A 19,367-nucleotide genomic window follows, 5' to 3' on the forward strand; every position below is an offset into this window, starting at 1 on the left:
AGCATTTTTTTTCTTTTTTGAGGCGCTTCTCAAACATTGCAACATCTTTTGTGCCAGAAAACCACAAACACCAAAGCTGCCACGTGCAAGTGTAGTCACAATGAACCGATGCTTTATGCTTTGCCTGTAACGCGGCATTCACACGAGGGGGAACTCCGCCTTGCTTGACCGCTTGTGAGGGATAGAGATAGTTGAAAAACTGTGCTGGCAAGCCGCGCTGCGAAGTGGGCCAAAACAATAGCCGGTCCGGCGTGAGTTGATCGCAAAGCGACTGCAGCACCCCTCTCCACCGCTGCGGCAGATGGGTGAGGCCATAGAGCTAGTACACTGGCGTAAATTTTAAAATACTACTAACCCTCTTCTTTTAGCGATGCAACTTAAAATAAAATTGCGTGTGCGTTTTTAAATACACTTTTGTACGCATATGAAAGCCACCGTGTCAACTGACGCGTCTCAAGCAAGGAGGTTGCAGATGTGGATCAAGCGGGTCGTCTGCTACCTGCCTGCTTGAGATGAGTCTGCAACCCGGTGGCGTTCCATGCGTGCAAGGATGTTTAAAAAACGCAGGCGCAATTTTATTTCTCGTTGCGCTGCTGAAAAAAAAAGGTTTAGTATTATTTTAAAATTTCCGCCTCACCCATCTACCGCAGCAGGAGAGAGGGGCACTGTAGTCGCTTTGCGATCAATTCACGCCAGATCGACGATCCTTATGGCCCACTTCGCAGCGCACATTTTTCTAACTGTCTCTAAGAACGTTGGTGAGGGGTGTGTTGTGAAGGACTTTTTCACGGATGACACAAAATCTCCCCTCTGTGATGCTTACCTTGTCTCTATATTCTGACCTGAAAGTGACAATAACGTAAACATTTTCCTCGCTCCTTCCTCGTAACCAGTCTCCAGGTTCTTCATCTCTTCTCCACACTGGTGACGTTAGCTGATTCGCAACAATGCACACTTGAACCCGGCTACGACGAGGCAGGCAGTGCATACAGACACGCTCTCCTCGGCTTGTGCCAAACCTCTGTCGTCTGGCAACAGTGACACCCCCTTCAAGTGAATTCTGGCCTTCATAAGAGCAAGCCAGGATGAAATGGGATACGTTCATCATAAAATTATGGGCAGTGTTTTTTTCCTTGATTTCTTGAGCTTTTTGCATGAATGTAGTTTATGGTCATCTCTTCTCCACACAACTTTCATTCTGGTCTCTTTTATTTTGTAAGAACAAAAATGTGTGTAAAAATGTGTGTCCGAAGCAGAAGCGAGCTAAAGTGACTTCAAAGAAATGTTTCTGTGTTAGCACGGCTTCCATTCATCTATGAAAGGCTTTCTTAAGTATAGCTTATTTACCGTAGAATTTTTTCTGCCGTATATAGTACCTCCTTTTACAATGTACTAACTTCACGCAATCTTTGCAAGAAATGAAGCGGTTGGGGTCATTATGACATTGCATAAAATATCGATATGACTCCACATATGACTCAAACTATCCTTAGAATGAGCAATCATGTAAACTAAGTTAATTATGCAAAATGAAAATTCAGATATTTGGGATATAAAAACGAACCTCAGAACTATGGGTTGTGAATCAGGCACGAAATGCATACATCATCAAGGCATGTTTGTTCGCCTTGGTTAATGGGAGGGTGTGCCATATTATGCAACGTGATACTACTCCCTTATTGCGTAAGGCTATATGACACTTAGTGCGCTTTTTAGATGACGATGGCAAAAAAAGCCTACTAATGTCACCCACAGGGATCCCTTAACATTGTTTCATCATACTCTCAAGGCGAACACAAGCCCCCATCCCTGTTTTTCTCTACTGACGGCAAAGTGTGGTCATAGCAGCTTGTGACCACGGGGCAGTGGAATGCATCAGCGAAGTGTACAGTTAACAGCCTCTGAGTATCACAATCTTATCTACTCCATGAATGAAATAGGACTCTAACGTAACGAGCACTTAATAAATACTACAAAAGACATCAATGTCAACTCACATTGCCCAGTTCGATCTCGAACTGCACAGAGTAATCCTATGAGCGACTAACCTTCACAGATGCGGCCATCGGACTTGGGCTGAAATCCAGGGCGACAGCTGCATTTGTAGCCTATTGGACGATCCTCACAAATCTGTGAGCAGGCATGAATCGACAGCTCACACTCATTAATGTCTGGAAAAAAAAAATAAAGGAAGAAAACCATCCCAAAGATTAAATCTAGCGTCGTCATCATCCACCAAAGCAGCACTGTTCCGAAAGTATGCTCAATGAATAAAAAAAAATCCATGGACATTTTGAGCTGAAGAAGTAACAGCATTAATAGCAAATGTACTACGCCAAAGCAGGCACCTGAAAGTGGCGTACCACTAGAAAAACCAATGAAACTGAGCAATCCTACCAGTGGCCAAGTCACTGGTTTTGGTGCCCTCTTGTTTGTGTTGAGAAGACTGAACAGAAGCAGCAACGCTGGTGATTTAAGAGAGGCAGGTATACTTACTGCATGGATTCTCATCGGAGAAGTCACCACAGTCATTCTCTCCATTGCACAGGAGGCTTTCGTTGACACAGTTCTTGTTGGCACACAAAAAGTTGCCATCGGGGCAGGAGGCACCCTTGGAACTTGGTTTGTCTGCAAAGAATGCCAACACAGTAACAAGCGAGTCGTTAAACAAGGTCGGGCATACATAGAGCAACGATCAGGTACACAAAGGAATTCCAAGCTGCTCCAAACATCTCAAAGCATTTAGCACATAACTATAATGTGTAAGGCTGCTTTTTTATTCTATCGCCGATATTCATGGCACCTACGAGCCTTTAAGGGTCAGTAAATAATGACAATTTCGATTAACCACTTGCTGTGTTGATGTCACTTTAAAACGAGGGTTTGCATTCTTCTGATAAGCACAACCAGAAGAACTTGTGCCTGTTCCAGTCCTTTCTTTACAATTGCAGTTCTGAAAACTAAATGTTTTGACAGAGTTACCCATGTGGTTGAATTTGATTCTAGGAAATTGAGAGAAATATCCAATTAACTTTAATCTCCAAAAACTCCATAACTTTCTCAAAAATCTAAAAATTCTTTTACTCTAAATCCTGACAGTTTTGGATCCGGCTCAGCTCCTTCTTCAGGGGTGACTCAGGGTCAATTGGCTTGCAACTTTTAAAGTACAGGTGCGATAAAAGGGAGAGAGGGGCAGGAGTCGAGGACTGTGGTTATGAGTCATGGGGCCGGTGGTGACCGCTGGCATCACTTCTTTCATGAGCAGCAGAAGGAAGAGTCCTTGCATGAAGATTGGGGGAAGGTTTCCTTCTCAATTTTTTTATGACTGTGGTTCTTTGGCGGTTGTACATGCTTTTACAGCTTTGCCAGAAACAAGTTAGAAAAACAATTCAGCATGACAGATGCAAAACCTTTAACCTTACAGCCAAACTCTGGCACCAACTTGTGGGGATCCCTATGCCCTCTTCGTGTGTGTTTAGGCTTGACCTACCAACATGGTGGTCACAGGGGCCATTTCGCCTGATTGACTAGCCGGGAATAGTGTATAATAAACCTTTATCACTCATAAGATTTGCCTGAGGCCTTCTCTATGACATACCAGTGAGCAACCTACCCTCCGTGGTGTACTTCACACGTTACGTGTATGAAGTTACCCATATTTCTCAGGGCCAACTGGCCGGCTGCAGGCCGTGTGAGGCCTACACACCAGTACAAGCTCTGTGAAAGAACGGTGATGAACGTGGAGTGCAAAACATTGGTGAAGTCTTGTACTTTGTGCCAAAAACTCCACCAAAATCCATCCGTCCTCGCAGAAATGGCTTCTACACTAGCAAACTTGCCTCAACTTTCATGTTGAAATCGTTTTTGAGGGTATGGATTCCCACTGCTGCTTGGATGGCTTCAATTTAGCACTGACACTGCTTGCTTATCTACCTTGGCCAACAGAACGGCCCCTTCGCACATAAATAAAAATTGAACAAGCCTACTCTTTTTTTTTTTTTTTCTTTTGTAACTCGATAACCATCAACTGTACGCAACTCAACAGACTGAATAAGAACTATGGGGGACATTTGAGATGTTCTGGTCGAACTATGCACAAGATGTCAGAGTCTCACTTTGGGAAGTCTGGCAGCAGCGATGCTACTTGCATATACCCAGTCCTTAGCCTAAACACCACCGCTTATGACAAGGGTGCTGACTCCACAGAGAGAACATTCCGTGCTAAACACCTGCTGTTGCAGATTATATAGGCTTGCAATTTCTCACCTATCCCCACTGGCCACATCTGACAAAGCAGACCGCGTTTCTGGAGCCTGGGCTCAGATTTTCGAGGAAACCACGGAAGCAAACAGAGGTATACTCACTACACAAGTCTGGCTTTTCGTCCGAGCCATCTCGGCAGTCATCCCAGCCATTGCAGACCGTATGGTTGGAAATACAGCGGCCATTGTTGCAGGTAAACTCATCACTCTGGCAGCGGTGCTTTTCTGAAGTTCGAAGAAAGCGAGCCATAAAATGATAAATCCCTCTCTATGCCCCATTGCAGCAACAGACTAAACAGTGAGCATGTCTGCATATGGTATGTTAAAGATGCATGATACGTTGAAATCGTTATTCACCTACCTACAATCGCATCAACATAGACTGCACCTCCTTTATGCAGTATTCTGATATCAACATGTGCATGTCAAGGACCCTGGACGTTCCGCTTGTCAGTTATGGGGACTTTGTACTAAGCAACTGCAATGGTTACCGGAGTTTTAAAGCACCATACCGGAATTCATGCATGAATTCAGCATCATAATGGTCAACAATGCTATCCAAGTGACTACCAGAACCATCGCTTGAGTACACTTACATCAACGCACAACACGTCGATGTGACCAGCATGAATCATTCACCGCACTTCAACTTCAACATGCCTTTAACTCTTGTCTTCTTGGCGTGAGCAAAAAATGCATGTACGAATAAAAGTAAATTTCCTCAAACCCTTTGCTTGCTTATGGCTACAAAACACAGACAGGGGTCACCACACATGCATTCCCGCAGAGGGTTAGCCTAAGCGCGGCACGGATTACTATGTTTACTTTTTTAATCTTTCTTTCCTACTTTAGACATAACTCAGCCCTCCTTACATAATTCAGACTTGGAATCATCATTAAAAAGAAAAAAAAAAAAGAGTGGTACAAAGACTTCCTGCATCAGGTACCAGCTGGTCCTTTCACATCACATTAATAATTTACAAAAAAAGTGCGATACGCATTCTTTCTTGTTTAGTACAAAAGAAGTTGACTGTCATGGCTAGCAAGTCTTACCACAGGTGCTGGGTTCATCTGAGCCATCCTCGCAGTCCTGGTCCCCATCACAGTAGAAGTTTCCCAAGATGCACACTTGATTGAGGCATTTGAATTCATTATCTTTGCACTGACGAAGAGCTGCAGAAGAGTAACAGAGCAAATATTAAAAATGCAGGCAGATCCTGAAGACTAAGGCATGCAAAAAAATTCCTTATGTTTCTGAATGCCTGATCTGTCATTACTGTTGCAGTACAGTGCCTGACAATGCTTGAACTTTGGCATCTACAGTGTACTCCGAAAGAATGAGCAGCAGTGATAACCCGGACTTGATCTAGTTATGAACATCACTGAGAGAGGGCACCAGAGGGGTTCAAAGGATGAGAAAATCTGAAGACCGCGAGGCTATTGCGCTGTTGTCGGGAGTCATGAAATCAGAGCTTGAAGGTATTGAGCCTATCCTCACAAACTTCTTGGCAGTACATGTTGCACATCGCTACCATGTTTTTCTTTCTTCGTTTTTGTAATTGCTGCTGTTTTTTTATTGAATTAGCAATACTGCGCCAGGTTTCAACCCGTCACATAGTCCCAGGAGGGGCCACATTTGATCTTGAGCCGCAGCCGAGCCGAATACGGCTTTAAACAAGCCGTTTGAACGTGCCTTAGTAGCCTACAGGGGTAACGTGAATGCCAGGGGACCACGGACACAGTCACGACGTCGTTCAATGAGGACTAGTCTTTCATTTGTGTGCCATGTCTTTACTCAGCTAAACATCTCAAGCTACACCATGAGGTACACTACATGCTGAACCATAAGCGCAGCCATGGAGGTATTGCTAATGCAATTCAACCCGGTTTAACCAAAGCTAAACCATAGCCAATTTTTTTTTTCTACCTTTCTCCATGCCTTTCTTTCTCTTCCCTTGCATTCTAAACGAGAATCATGCCGCCAGCAGGAACGCTGACCAATTGGACAAAAAAAGGAAAGAAAAAAAAAATGCAGGATGTTTAAAATGAAATCTAATTCACTTGAGCAAAAGTTTCAATATGACATGCATGGTCATTATGTGCAAAGCATAATGGGTAAAGCCACACAGAACACACACCAACCCGGCAACACATATCACCAGAGCAACATCCCTAGCTAACCAGGCCACCTCGAGTGTGCACAAGGAGAACTCACTGCAATTGAGGCTTGGGTCCTCATCGGAGCCATCCAGGCAGTCCCCAGCACCATCACACTTCCAGTCATTGGGGATGCACTGGCCCGTACTGTTGCACTTGAACTCACGGTCACCGCACTGGCGCATTCCTGGTGGCAGCGTGCAGCGCAGATTTAGGTAAGCATCCCAAACACACAAAACGCCTGTAGTACCACAAGGGCATTCATCACAAGGCCCCATACATACTGTTCGTAACAAAAAGAGTAATGTTTCAATGCTTAAGAGTGAGAAAGCCGCTCCTTTCAGCTGCATTCACGTCACTGTTTTTCTTTCAAAATAATGTGACATGAAACACGAGGAAACAAAACCATCACTGCGGAAGCATCATAGTTGAAGACTAGTGGCCCCCACCACTAATTTCTATTTACTAGTGCATAACTAAAACATGCAAACGTAATCGTGCTGGTTCGCCCCACCACAACATTTCGAGAACTAGCAGGATTGCAGCTGGCAGCGAAACATAGAGAGAGTGGAGCAGATGAAGTGCACAAGGGACCGTGCATTCCAAGTGAAAAAAAGGTTTGACTCACGGCATGCTGCAGGTTCGTCGGAGCCATCTGAACAGTCAGGTTGGCCGTCGCAGCGATTCAGAAGGCTTATGCATTCACCGTCTGAGCACTGGAACTGGTCTCTTGCACACTTGTACTCTGAAGAGAGTTTCGAACAAAACTTGTGTGACAATTTTTCTGGTCACATTAAGGCAGCAGCTGCATCACTGACAATGCCACAAACAACCACCACCAAGGCGCCATTGGTATAACTAAGCCTGAAACATTAGCTTGTCTCACCACCAGGAGAATAGCAGCCATAACCCATTAGCAGAGTTCAAGCACATACAAATAAAATACCATGTGGCCCATGAAAATATACTTTTTATTTGAGTGCATAAAACAAAGCTGTAGCGAACCTGAGCAAACTGTGTTCAAAAATAAAAGAAATAAAGCTACAAAAAAGTGCGATTCCTAAATTTAATGCTCGTTATGTGAAACCGTATGTGAGAATGTGAAACTTTAGCTTGCAAACTGTAAAGGTCAAAGAAAAACATGCAAAACATGTAACATACTGAAGAATGGTGGCACTTCAGGACATTACTGTTCATGAACTCTTCTCACAAAAGAATGGCACAAAAAAAGTTATCGCTGCCTACTGTTAGCGTGAAATCAAACCCTTGCTAGGCTCTGGAAATAAAAAAACGTCCTTATTTTATGCCCCAGCCTCCACTGTCCAAACTGTACCAAGATGATTGGATTTCATTAAATTTATTTTGTGAGAGACTTTTTAATTAACATGGATTCAGCAAAATTGCTTCAAGAAAGAAACAGGCAAGTTGGTGTTGATGAAATGGCTGCAACATGGTAACTAGCGCAGAAAAACACACAATGGACAGCGAAAAGGAACTGTCAGACACAACAAGGCCGTCAGACTATTTTTCGCTGTCCAGGTGTTTTCCCTGGCTAGTTACCATGCTGTAGCCATTTACTCAAACTGTGGGCAATTTTGGATGCCTACAAATGTAAAATATGCTATAATGATAAACTTAATTGAACCGAGGGAGCATACTGCCACCTTGTGAACACTATTATGTTCTTCCTGACATGCAGCTACCTCACAAGTCATAAACCAAAATGAACAGCAGAAAACAGTTTTGTATTCCTTAACCCCACAGCGCTGCTTTTCTTTGTTAACGAACTCGCATGGTGATGAACTCACATGGTATTGTATGTAAGGTTCAATGTCCCAAAGTGAATCTGGCTACGAGGAACACCTTATTCGGGGATTTAGGATTAATTTTTATCACCAGGGATTCTCATGCACTCACAAAGTGCAGTCCATGGGCACTTTTTCTTTTGCTTCCTATGCAGCAACCCTGCTGCGGTGGCAAAGTGGTTAGGGCACTCCACTGCTGTACCCAATAATGTGACACCAAATCCAGCCCGCGGCGGCTGTTTTTCAATGGAAGGAACAGCAAGGCGCCTGTGTGCTGCACGATGCCAGTGCATGTTAAAAGACCCCAGGTGGATGAAACTTCTGTAGCCCTCCACTACGGCATCTCTCACAGCCTAAGTCGCTTTCGGAAGTTAAACCCTATGCCAAAACAAACCATCCACTGCAGAGTACTTGTTGGGCTAGTTGGTTCTGGTTCATTGTCAAATTTATTTAACAATCATCCATTGCAGTGGCAGCTGGCAGAATCGGACTCTCGCTTTTATATCGCTGTCACACGGGCATTTCGAAGGCCCTTGAACTGACTATCTATTGACTCAAAGGCCTTCGAAAGCTGCCACACAGGCGTTTTCAATGACCATTGAGTAGATAGTCTATCGAGTCAACGGAACAGCTCAGAGCTCTATCGAGATCTTGAAGGCCTTCGCGCAAGGTTGCTAGCGTTGACCTGATGAGCGCCACGCGCTCTCGCGCACAGCGCGTTTACAATACAAAACATGAACAAGTGTTATTATTTTATATCTTTAATTTACGCGGCAAAATATTAGTGTGTATAATAACTTAAAAACAACACCGCTCTTTTTAGGGCGCATTATATTTGTACTTTCTACCACTGTAACCTGCATCACTGAGAAAAGCAAACACAATGAAAAGCACATATGTATGAACGTCAACGCGTTAAAAAGCAAAGTTGTCCTTTCATAACAACCAAAAACCTGCAGTTACTAAAAAAAGGTAACAGTTATATTTTATTTTGCATACATAGAAAAATTTTAGTTCTTTTAGCAAAACCAAAAGTAGTGGCGCCACAAAATTTTGGCACCAAACACCAGAATTATTTTAACAGCCTTCGTGTTTTGCCGTGTAGCAGCGGCACAACCCCTTCGAGTTCAATCGCGATTAGAAGGCGAAAATCGCGAAAATCTAGAAAGCTATCGACTCAATCGCCTTTGAAAATGACCGTCTGACAGGGGTATTAGGCTCAGCAGTCGAGACCTTTAGCTACTAAGCCACCACGGCAGTGCAACTGACGTGAAAGAAACTGTTAAACTTCTACACACAGGTTTCATGACGTCAAAATCCTTGATACAGCAAATAAACCTTCATGTGGTCTGCAGTTTATTAAAAGGGGGCTTCACTGTACATCTGCACCTAAATTAATGGCCACCTTGAAGTGTCATTACTGCATGATCATAGCGAGATTTTAGAGCAGAGTAGTACAGGACACATGAAGAAACAAACAACATGAGCGCTAAATGCACTCATTGAGCAAGCCAATCTGTCAACCTTCAGTGGCCCCGCAGTGAATAAAAATGGAATATAATCTGTGGTCCTCTTCCTCTCGCACCATAAACAACAATGCTCAAATGTACAAACCTGAATGTCAAGAAAGGTCTTTTTTTACAGAACTCCAAAGTATGCTTACCACAGCCTTTCTCGTCTGAGCTAAGTGAACCATTCTGGCCGTCCTCACAGTCCATGTCTCGATCACAGCGCCACGAGTCGGGAATGCACAGGCCATTCAGGCAGCGGAAGGACATGGCAGGGCAGGACACCTGGGGCGTGGCTGCAGGAACAAGACCGGCTGCTTGACTTGCAAAAAGGTGGTGTGACTTTGACCTTATTAAGTAGAGTAAACAATTCCATGGTGACCATTTAAAAGTATACTATAAAGAAAAAATATGATGCTGGTGGCAGGGAAAGAAAAGGCATCCGTGAGCCAAGCGATGTCCCTAAAGATCCCTACGTGGTCGAAATTACTTCATAGCACTCTACTATGGCACCTCTTTCTCTCTCCGCTTTGACTCCCACCTTCCACCCTTTAAGGCGTGGCTCAGGTGCACAAAGAAACAAATGTGACAGACACTGTGCCTTTCCTTTCCTATAACCAAAAAGAAATATAAAAAATGCGGAATGAAAAGAGGGTGTTGCAGGGAGCTATCGCGGCAAATTATGCATAACCATGCTTAACACAGCCTTCGCTCGTGTCACAAGGTTCAAGCCATGCTTAAACCCCAACACTTTTTTGCAAAACAAGCCATTAGTACTGACCTATAACTACACACTACCAAAAGTGATGAAACTGGGTAATACAAGTAAGGTATGCTTCAGTTTCCCAGTAATCAATTTAAATCCACGAAATGTGAAAGTGAGTACCACTCAGAAGGATAGAACACAACACACTAAAACAATATGATGATGCCACATTATGAGGAAAGATATCTTGTTTGCTTGTTCTCACTTTTTATGTCATTTTTAAAGTACTGCTTTTTTAAAGCACTCACTGTAGTGGGGCTTGTAGATGCAGTGTATACAGGCGAAATGAGACAGTAAAATGAAGCATCTGAGCAAATGCAGGAACCTAACCTCTGATGCACAAGTTAAAAAGAAAACAAGTTGAATGGCTGCTATCTGTACATGCAATAAATGTTCCCACATACCACTCTCAAATAAATTATCAGTCTAAACGGGTGTCTGACGAGCAAGCGGCACGGTGTTGGGAGGAGTCGAATCCCTTCTAGCGGTGTGCATACCGTACCAGCGACGACACATCGCCTCTTCCCCACGTCTATTGTGTTTCATAATGCACTGCAGGCCTGTTTACATCATTTAACGCCGAAGGTAAACCAAGCCAATCACCCAATCTCATTTTTGTGTTCACTTGCAATAAGTGAAAGTGAAGTTCTGTCTTTGTTGGTGACAGCATTCACCATTTAATGAGAGTGGTCATCTCTGTTCCCACCTCCCCTGTTCCTTTCGCAGTGAGCTCTGATCAGCTGAGGATCTTACTAGTCTGGCAGTTCTCCTCGTCCGAGAAGTCCCAGCAGTCATTCTGGCCATCACAGATCCACCCCAGGTGGATGCAGGCAGTTGTTCTCTCACAATTCACCAGCAGCAGATTTGGATGCAGGGTCATCGGGTGCCTCGAGCAGTCGGGCTTGTCTGAAAACATAAATTATGAGCCCTCTGCATCTTAACTAACTGGCACACTTTAACAGCAGCAAAAGAGAAGTGTCATGAAAGCAGACTACAGAAAACTTTGCTATACTAGTGTGTGCATGCACATGGGGTATGGCAATGCTGCATATGCTCAAGTAAAAAATCACAAATTGCTGAATTATGTGTTAACCTGCACAGATGTGGCATATATACATGTGCCATATCTTTGGCAACCTTCGAGGCATCTCCATTAATTTGCAAGCCTTCTCTTGATAGTGAAAAATTTCCAAGGATTAAATCCTACGGACCACCCACACACCCCACAATGCACGATACCTTGCAGAGCCAACTCCTAATATGTGAATCTAGTGCTGAGCTTCCCTCTTTTTCACATACTTTATGATACTGAAAAAAGTCAATCGCCAGTATCAGCAACAGGAAATCTCTCTCGCCTCTGTTTGGATGAGATAGGTAACATCGTTATGGACGAGGAAGAAATGGGCTGTGGCGAGGGCAGGAGCGCTCGCGCTAGGCCCGCCGAAATTCATTAAATCATCTCACAGTCATCGGCCATCTTCTCTGCCTTCATCGGCTTGCCGCCCCATAACATCTGGTGGAGGTGCCGGTATATTATCTCTCCTCATCCTGGCCTGGAGCTTCTGCGCCCTGCGTCTTCTTGTGCCGTTGCATCTTCTTGTGCCGTTGCGTCTTCTTGTCCCAACGACAAGACACGAAGAAGGAGAGACTGACACAACACGTCCCCCCCACACGACCACAAGACACGACGAGACAGCCAAACACCATATGAACCCACTGACCTGATGTGCCGACCAAAGACCCCACTGACCATATACCCCATGACCCAAGACGCCACTAGACTCGAAGACATCACCCCTGCCCATGCCATGTGGTGTGTGCCTGGGCCTTTACCATTGGGTCTTGGCGACCTGTGGTCCGAAAGCGTCCTCGGCCAGGTTTCATAGGGAATCATCATGTCGGCAAGCAGTTGTTTTCTTTTTTCTTCCTCTTCTTCTCCAGCTACCTAGTCACACCCATCGTCATGCCATGGATCTCATCGACATCGACAAACTTCTTCGTCTACGGTTGGGACGATCACTCAGTGGCCTTGAGTAATGTTACGGACGAGGAAGAAGCGGGCAGTGGTGCGGGCAGGAGCACTCACGCTAGGCTCACTGCAATTCATTAAATTCATCTCACAGTCATCGCATGTCATCTCCGTGTTCTCTGTTCTTTGTGGTCATCAGCTTGCCGCCCACAACATTATGGGCCAGTTGGTGGATACAAAAAAAAAAAAAAAAAAAAAAAAAAGAAAAGCAAGAAAGGGCTGCACATGAAGTCCTCTGTTTCTGACTGGTTTCCTTTTAGCCTCTTTTTGTACCTTAAAAGCGGACTCAAACCACAGCCTGAGAATGCATGTTATTCAAACCCCAAAAATCAAGCGTCAAAGCTAGAGGTGTGCAAATAGGAGCTTTTTGGCTCGAAGCCAATTCAAAGTGAATAGCAAATTCTCTCAAATAATTTCTAAGCAGATGCAGTTTGAACAGCTTTTAAGCCATGAAGGAACAAGCAACATAGTTAAAAACAAAATGTGAAGCGAGCGCTCCATAAGCATTATTCGCTTGAGACAAATACTTCTGAGATTTCAAATAGCAAACATTCAGGTTGGCTCAAATATTAAACACTTGACTATTTGACTGAATAGTATCCGAAATCAGCGAATATTTGCAGAAGCTTAGCCAAACTACACCAAGGCTGAAGCTACGAGCCAAATGCCCCGGACATAGTAGGGGCCCTCGCAACCTTTACTATCCATTAAACTTTCTTCTTCTGCCGACAACTGGTTGAGGAAACAATATGCAGAACGAGCTAGCTGACAGGAAGTCAACTGGCTACACTTACGGCAGTTGATCTCGTCACTAGCATCCGGGCACTCAGGCTCAAAGTCACAGACAAAGCTGGATGAAATGCAAGGGCCCCGGGCGCACTTGAACTGGTCAGCTTTGCAGGAACAGTTCAGCTCATCACTGTAATCTCCACATGCGTCCAGGCCGTCACAGACACGACCCTTGGACACACAACGGCCATTGTTACACCTGTAGAACCCTTCGGGACAGGTCAGCATGGCTGCAGGCACGAGAGAAAAGTAAACTGAGAGTTAGAAAATAATGTCACTTTCCTAAACACTGTTACAAGAGAAGATGGATAAACTTGAAATTTCTCCAACCATCACTTTTTTTTTAAATTTACAAAACCTGGCACTTCGGAGTCGGCTCGGCTCCTTCTTCAAGGGTGCAGGATGTTGGGCTTGGTGCAGCTATAAGTAAAGGAACGGTCGAGGGGGAGAAGAAGGAGGGGGGGGGGGTTGTAAGACCTATGATGAGTCATGGTGCTGCAGATGCAGGGGTGCCCGCTAGCGCCTTTTTTTTCTTCTATGAAGTAGCCAGGAAGGAGCGAAGACATTGTAAGTATACGAAGTTTAGGAATACTTACAAGGTCTTCATTCCTTCCTGGCCACTTCACAGAAGAAAAGAAAAACGACGCCAGAGGGCACCCCTGCACCTGCGCCACCACCTCATCTCAAGTCTTAACCCCCCTTCCCCCTCCCTCTTTTTCTCCTCTCGACCGTTCCTTTACTTACAGCTGCACAAAGTCCAACAGAAGGAGCCAAGCCGGTTCCTAAACACCGGGTTTGTAAAAGAAAAAAAAAAAAAAGTGGTGGTTAAAGAAATTTTAAGTTTTACTTAGTTATCAAACCAACCAGACAGGCAAATCTGCCAAAATGTTTAGCTTTCAAGAGAAGATGGAGCTCAGCTTTGAAATGCATGCTGGACATGCATCATATGCATTTTTCTGTACAATACCACATCAATAACAAAGAAAGCAATGCAGCAAAAACGTTTTTAAAGCAGATCATCAGCTTACAGCTGCAATCCACAAAGCAAGCCATGATACTCGCCACAATCAATGACGTTCTCATCAGAACCGTCGGGACAGGCCAGTACGCCGTCGCAGGCCAGCTCAAACGGAATGCAGGCTCCATCACCACACTGGAACTCTGTGCTGGTGCAGTTGGCAGTCCTGGCTGCAAGTCAGGAGGCCAACACTCGAGCAAAATGTCATAGTTTCATGCGCACAACAAATACTAAATTTTACTAAATTATGATGCTGAAACACCTTTTCCGACATTTCACTCCACACAGACAAGGCTGCCAGGTCTTCTAAAGACTCATTTGAGTGCGAACAGTATCATCTTAAATGTAAAAAGAACCAGCTGGTATACTTTAATACCGAAAACAACAATGGTCCGTTCTCCTAACTGTTTCCATTCTCACTTAACGCCTCTCCCTCATTCACTAGGGCTCAGCCTTGGCTGACCATACAAGGTCGACTATCCTGGCACCTGAGCCATGAACTCTGGCCTGGATAGGTCAGCGGAATTCCCCGATTGCCACTGTTTCGCCACGTGCCCCGTACAACGCCTCGTCACGTCACAAGGTTCATGTATTATTTATTTCTTCTTTTGTGTTCTGTGTGTGTAAACATGTTTGTGCATTTTCATTTTTGTTTCTTTTTTTTTTTATTTGTGCTGCAGCACGAAGACCACATGGTTGTTCCTGCGCACATTAAATAAAGATTGATTGATTGATTATTATTATTATTATCTCATTACCTTGAAAAGATCCTGGATCACTCTGTAATCGTCACTGATACGTCTGTACGCAGTTAACTATCGCATTTACAGGCGACCTTCTCAGCAGAAAAGAGAGAAATATACTACTTCAAAGAATTTAATACCCCTGTCAAGCGCGCAAAATAAAGTGCACTTACAGCGAGTGCGACTTACGAAAAGTGCACTCTACCGCTGCTAAACAGCGTAACATAAGTGCACTTGCCAAAGTGTGCACTCAGGTCGGAGTGCGTTCGCAAAACAGACTTCGAGGGCTGAGCAGGCTGAGCGTGTAGCCTCGCCGGCAGAAATTTCTTCGTCACAAATGTATTATATAATAAGAAATGTATACAAGTTGATTTTACGTGTTTTTTTACATATTTTCATTGGATGGAATGTTTTATAATAGCGAGAGGCAAAATATCAAATAACAAAAACGTGATGTAACCGCGTACGCAACTTCCACATTATGAGTGGTGCGCCACTGCGGCTACGCCATTTTCAGTTAGGGCGCGGTTGTTATTGTTCATGGTGTTCGTCGATAAGGGGCCTACGAATCATGGCCCGGTGTCAAATTTTAAGCATTTTTGAATGTTTTACTACTTTAAAAAGCAGTTCCCTGAACTTCGCGCTTGGAGGTTTCAATTTCTTTTTTAAAACACGTTTTTCAGTTGCCAGTTTCGTACCAACGAGTGCTTATGCGAGTGCACTTCGCTTTCCCGTTTAGCACTGCGTAGCGTAAAGTCTATTTCGAGCTGCGAAGTGCACTCCGCGGAAGTGCACTTTAACTTGCACACTTGACTGGGGTATAACTCAGCATCACCGCTTGACGCCATCTCGTCAAGAGGGTGCCGCACTAGAAACACCTGGACACATCATGTTGCCGTCGTTTGTCCATCTACCCCGCGTAGTAGTTCCAATTAAGCGGACAGATCGCCGGGAAAAAGGAAGTGCTTTTGCGGACTAGCTGTCTACAAGCTGAGCCACCACCGCTCCGGTCTTGCTCGCTACCAGTGCCCAATACCAGCACCTGGATCACCGCTTAACAGCAACAATACTGAAACGTGAAAGTGAAGCTGTCTTTTGATGTTCCCCTCGAAGCGTCAGAGTTTCTGTTTTTCCTGCTTTAGATGCTCCCCAAAGTGAGGGAGCAATAGCCACAAAATGTCCTTCATTTCCTCTCCCCCAGCGAAAATTTTCTACATGCATAAAGATAATACATGCTCCAGATAGCAGATTTTTTTTTTTCACATCACAACTGTACATAGAACAATCATCTCAACAATCAAGGTGCTGCTGAGTAAGTGCTGCAGGAGTGACGGCTACTCATAACGCTACTAGGCCCCAACTGATAACAACAACATGTCAGCCAAGCCAATCGTGTTAAACAAAAAATGACAGCATGTAACTGCAACTACATACTAGTCCAATCGTTTCATTATCTACAGCCGCACTCACCTGCACAGCGTCTTCCGTCAGGCATGAGCGATCGTCCCGGTAAGCACTGGCAAAAGACCGTCCCATTGGGAGCCACCACGCACTGGTCCTCACAACCACCATTCAGTGTAGAGCAGGGGCTCAGTGTACCTAGGTGGAAGAATGTGACGTGAAGCATGCTCTGTCCAGTTTCCCTCCTCCCTAATAAGCAGCCTAGAGCACATGTTCAGGAGGGAAGCAGGACTCACAGTCGTTAGTGTCATTGGCCACCGCAATAATGCCCATCGGTCGCACCACGTTCTTGCGCAGCACTACAACATTGGCGCCCGTGTGCTTGTTGGCCCGCAGAACCGCATGCGCCACCCAATCGGTCCAGAACACAAAGTCCCCGTATACGGCCAAGTCAAAAGGATGCTGCGGGTGCTCACTCAACAACACCTGCATGAGTGGGGAGTGCCAGTGTTGGGATGCTTGTAGACCATCGATATACATAAAGCAGAGGCAATTCAGACATCCGCAAAAATGAAATGAAGAAGGATCACTGAATGCCTTAGGAGGACATACCCTTCATATTTTTACAAGAAAGTGCGCTGCTGAATGAGACCGCTTTCTGCCAAAGTAAAATGAGTAGATGGTGTGTGCAATTTTTTAATTTTACTATTTGATAGTGAATGCGAAGAATAAAATGTCCCCAAACAATCAAATAAAAAATAAATTTAGTACAAAAGAAATCAGCTTTATAAATATGCGCAATTGTCGCCACAATTCTTTTATCGAAGTTTCTTTTAAATTGTTTATTGCAATGCAACTGTAATAAATCATTCCAGACTGACTCAGCACCAAGCAAAAAAAAAAGAATATATATATATAATAACATGACGTGCACAGAACTGCATAGCATACTGCTTGATTAGACAGCATAGCAATATCCAGCTTGTAATGTGGCTTTGCAATAAGAGTACTAAATAAGACTGAAAATGAGCACAAGGATGACACAAAAAGTGCGTGCTTTCGGTCAACTGTTTGAAGTAGGGGGATCAGCCACCATGTTCTTATTTTGAGCAACGCGTGGGAAGTTCACGTGCGAAATTCCATGAGAGGTCCAAGCCTAGAAGTGTCCAATAGTTCGAGAGTCACCACAAAATTTGGTTGCTGATGAATATTTGAAAATTCTAAAATACCAATTTCTTGAATCAAACATGAACCGAATAATAAACACATTCAAGTCATTTTTCTTTAATGTTCGCACACCTCTAAAAATGAGCAATAAATAGCATGACTATATTTAGCTTAAAAGTTCATTTCTGCATGCGAAACTTTAGAATCATGGGCAAAAGTTTTCTCAGGTTGTTCCAGAAAAGCTTCCTCTTTAGCAGTGACAATGTACTTCAACAATACAGTTTTAAAAATCAGAGTGACTCCCAGCAATCAAAGCATGCAAAGCTCAGTTTAACAGCTCAAAAGCAGATGTATATTATTCCTTTTTTTCATAGTCTCACCACATTACTGTTAACTCACATGACGATCCCCGCCATTGAAATCACAGCGCTCAATCTTGTCGAGGCGGGCGTCCGACCAGTACAGCTTCTGCAACTGGTGATCAATTGCAATGCCATTGGGCATGCGGATATCAGTTGTGATGATGGACTCCAGCTCATAGCCGTTGAGGTAAGACTTCTGGATGCTTGGGTGGTGGCTGTTCCAGTTAGTCCAGAACACCCGCCTGCATCACAAAGGAGAAGTCGCCTTAAAATTGAATTACAGCTCTCTGCACACGTGCACAGCATAACCAAAGAAAGCTAACAGAAGCCTCGCTGCATTTTGGTTCAGGATCATCTGAAAATTTGGGTGTCAACTCATGTATGCATGTTGACATGTTCACCACAACACGGGTCGCGCGTCGGGGTCATGTTGTGCATGAAAGCTGTGCAGCCACAAATACTGAAAGCCGTGGGATAGCTGTGCAAGCTTCCAGGAGCCATCTGCTGGCATCTCAAAGAAGGTCATATGTCATATACGGAGGGTCACGCCACACCCAAGAAAAAACTCACAAAAATTGCAGCTTAAAAATTGCTGCTACAGTGAAAGCGTTCTTTAAAAAAGGGCACTTGGCAGGTATAAAAATGCACTAGCACTCTCATAAAAAAAGCTGTCAGTGTAGTTAGCGCAAGATGGCTAATTTTCGCACATTACAGTACACGCATGACCCCCCTTGGAAACTAACAGGAAACTAGTGACATCCTTTCTTCATAACCAACTGGCTAGAAAACGGAGCAGAAAATGCCAGCTAAAGCGAGGCATCAAATTTCAACTTAACTGCCCAATCACGGGACTGGACTCTCACTTGTGAGACAAATTACTCTGCCTGTGTATTTGTTTCATACTTATTCTCAAAACATTGTCACGCATCATGACCCCCTTCCTTCTCCTTTTCCCTTTACCTGCTGAAGAGTAGGAGGCCTGATGCTCAATCTTCCAGCCAACCTCTCTGCCTTTCCATTCAATAAACACATCTTATTTATCTGCAACAACAAGCTTAACTAAATACCCTTCATTATGCAAAGAAAAGCAGCTTCTTTGGCAGGCCTTACGTTACTCTTTCCTCTCCAACTTTAGGGCATTTACTCAGAACCACGTTTTGTGTACTTTAAATTACTCAAAAAAAGTCATCAATTAGTAAAAAAGACGTTGACATATGAAGGTACAAAATATAAGGATAGGCTCTAAATTCCACACTGTTATTAATGGCAGCCAACAGTGGTTTCAGTTTAGTGCACAGACCCACATTCCGCTCAAGCTTGAATCTCAACACTGCACATATTGCAATACATAAAACACAAT

At 44.1% G+C, this 19,367-nt stretch overlaps 1 protein-coding gene across 2 annotated transcripts in view; it reads right to left on the reverse strand.

The window, feature by feature from the left end:
• The window catches only part of LRP1 (LDL receptor protein 1), a 127,814-nt gene that overhangs the window by 48,147 nt on the left and 60,300 nt on the right, over window positions 1–19,367 (reverse strand). For both annotated transcript variants that reach the window (XM_084594272.1, XM_084594271.1), the window contains 13 exons: window positions 18,045–18,249; window positions 16,775–16,964; window positions 16,548–16,676; window positions 14,379–14,504; window positions 13,322–13,546; window positions 11,252–11,404; window positions 9,888–10,028; window positions 7,048–7,164; window positions 6,478–6,606; window positions 5,316–5,435; window positions 4,365–4,487; window positions 2,497–2,628; window positions 2,049–2,171 (listed from right to left, as the gene is read on the reverse strand). In XM_084594272.1, coding sequence (XP_084450398.1) covers window positions 2,049–2,171; window positions 2,497–2,628; window positions 4,365–4,487; window positions 5,316–5,435; window positions 6,478–6,606; window positions 7,048–7,164; window positions 9,888–10,028; window positions 11,252–11,404; window positions 13,322–13,546; window positions 14,379–14,504; window positions 16,548–16,676; window positions 16,775–16,964; window positions 18,045–18,249 — 1,913 coding nt within the window. The remainder of the gene's footprint in view (window positions 1–2,048; window positions 2,172–2,496; window positions 2,629–4,364; window positions 4,488–5,315; window positions 5,436–6,477; window positions 6,607–7,047; window positions 7,165–9,887; window positions 10,029–11,251; window positions 11,405–13,321; window positions 13,547–14,378; window positions 14,505–16,547; window positions 16,677–16,774; window positions 16,965–18,044; window positions 18,250–19,367) is intronic.

Source organism: Amblyomma maculatum, chromosome 2 (genome assembly GCF_055883805.1).
Source record: "Amblyomma maculatum isolate TAMU_Amacu chromosome 2, ASM5588380v1, whole genome shotgun sequence".
In the NCBI taxonomy this organism is placed as follows: Eukaryota; Metazoa; Arthropoda; class Arachnida; order Ixodida; family Ixodidae; genus Amblyomma; species Amblyomma maculatum.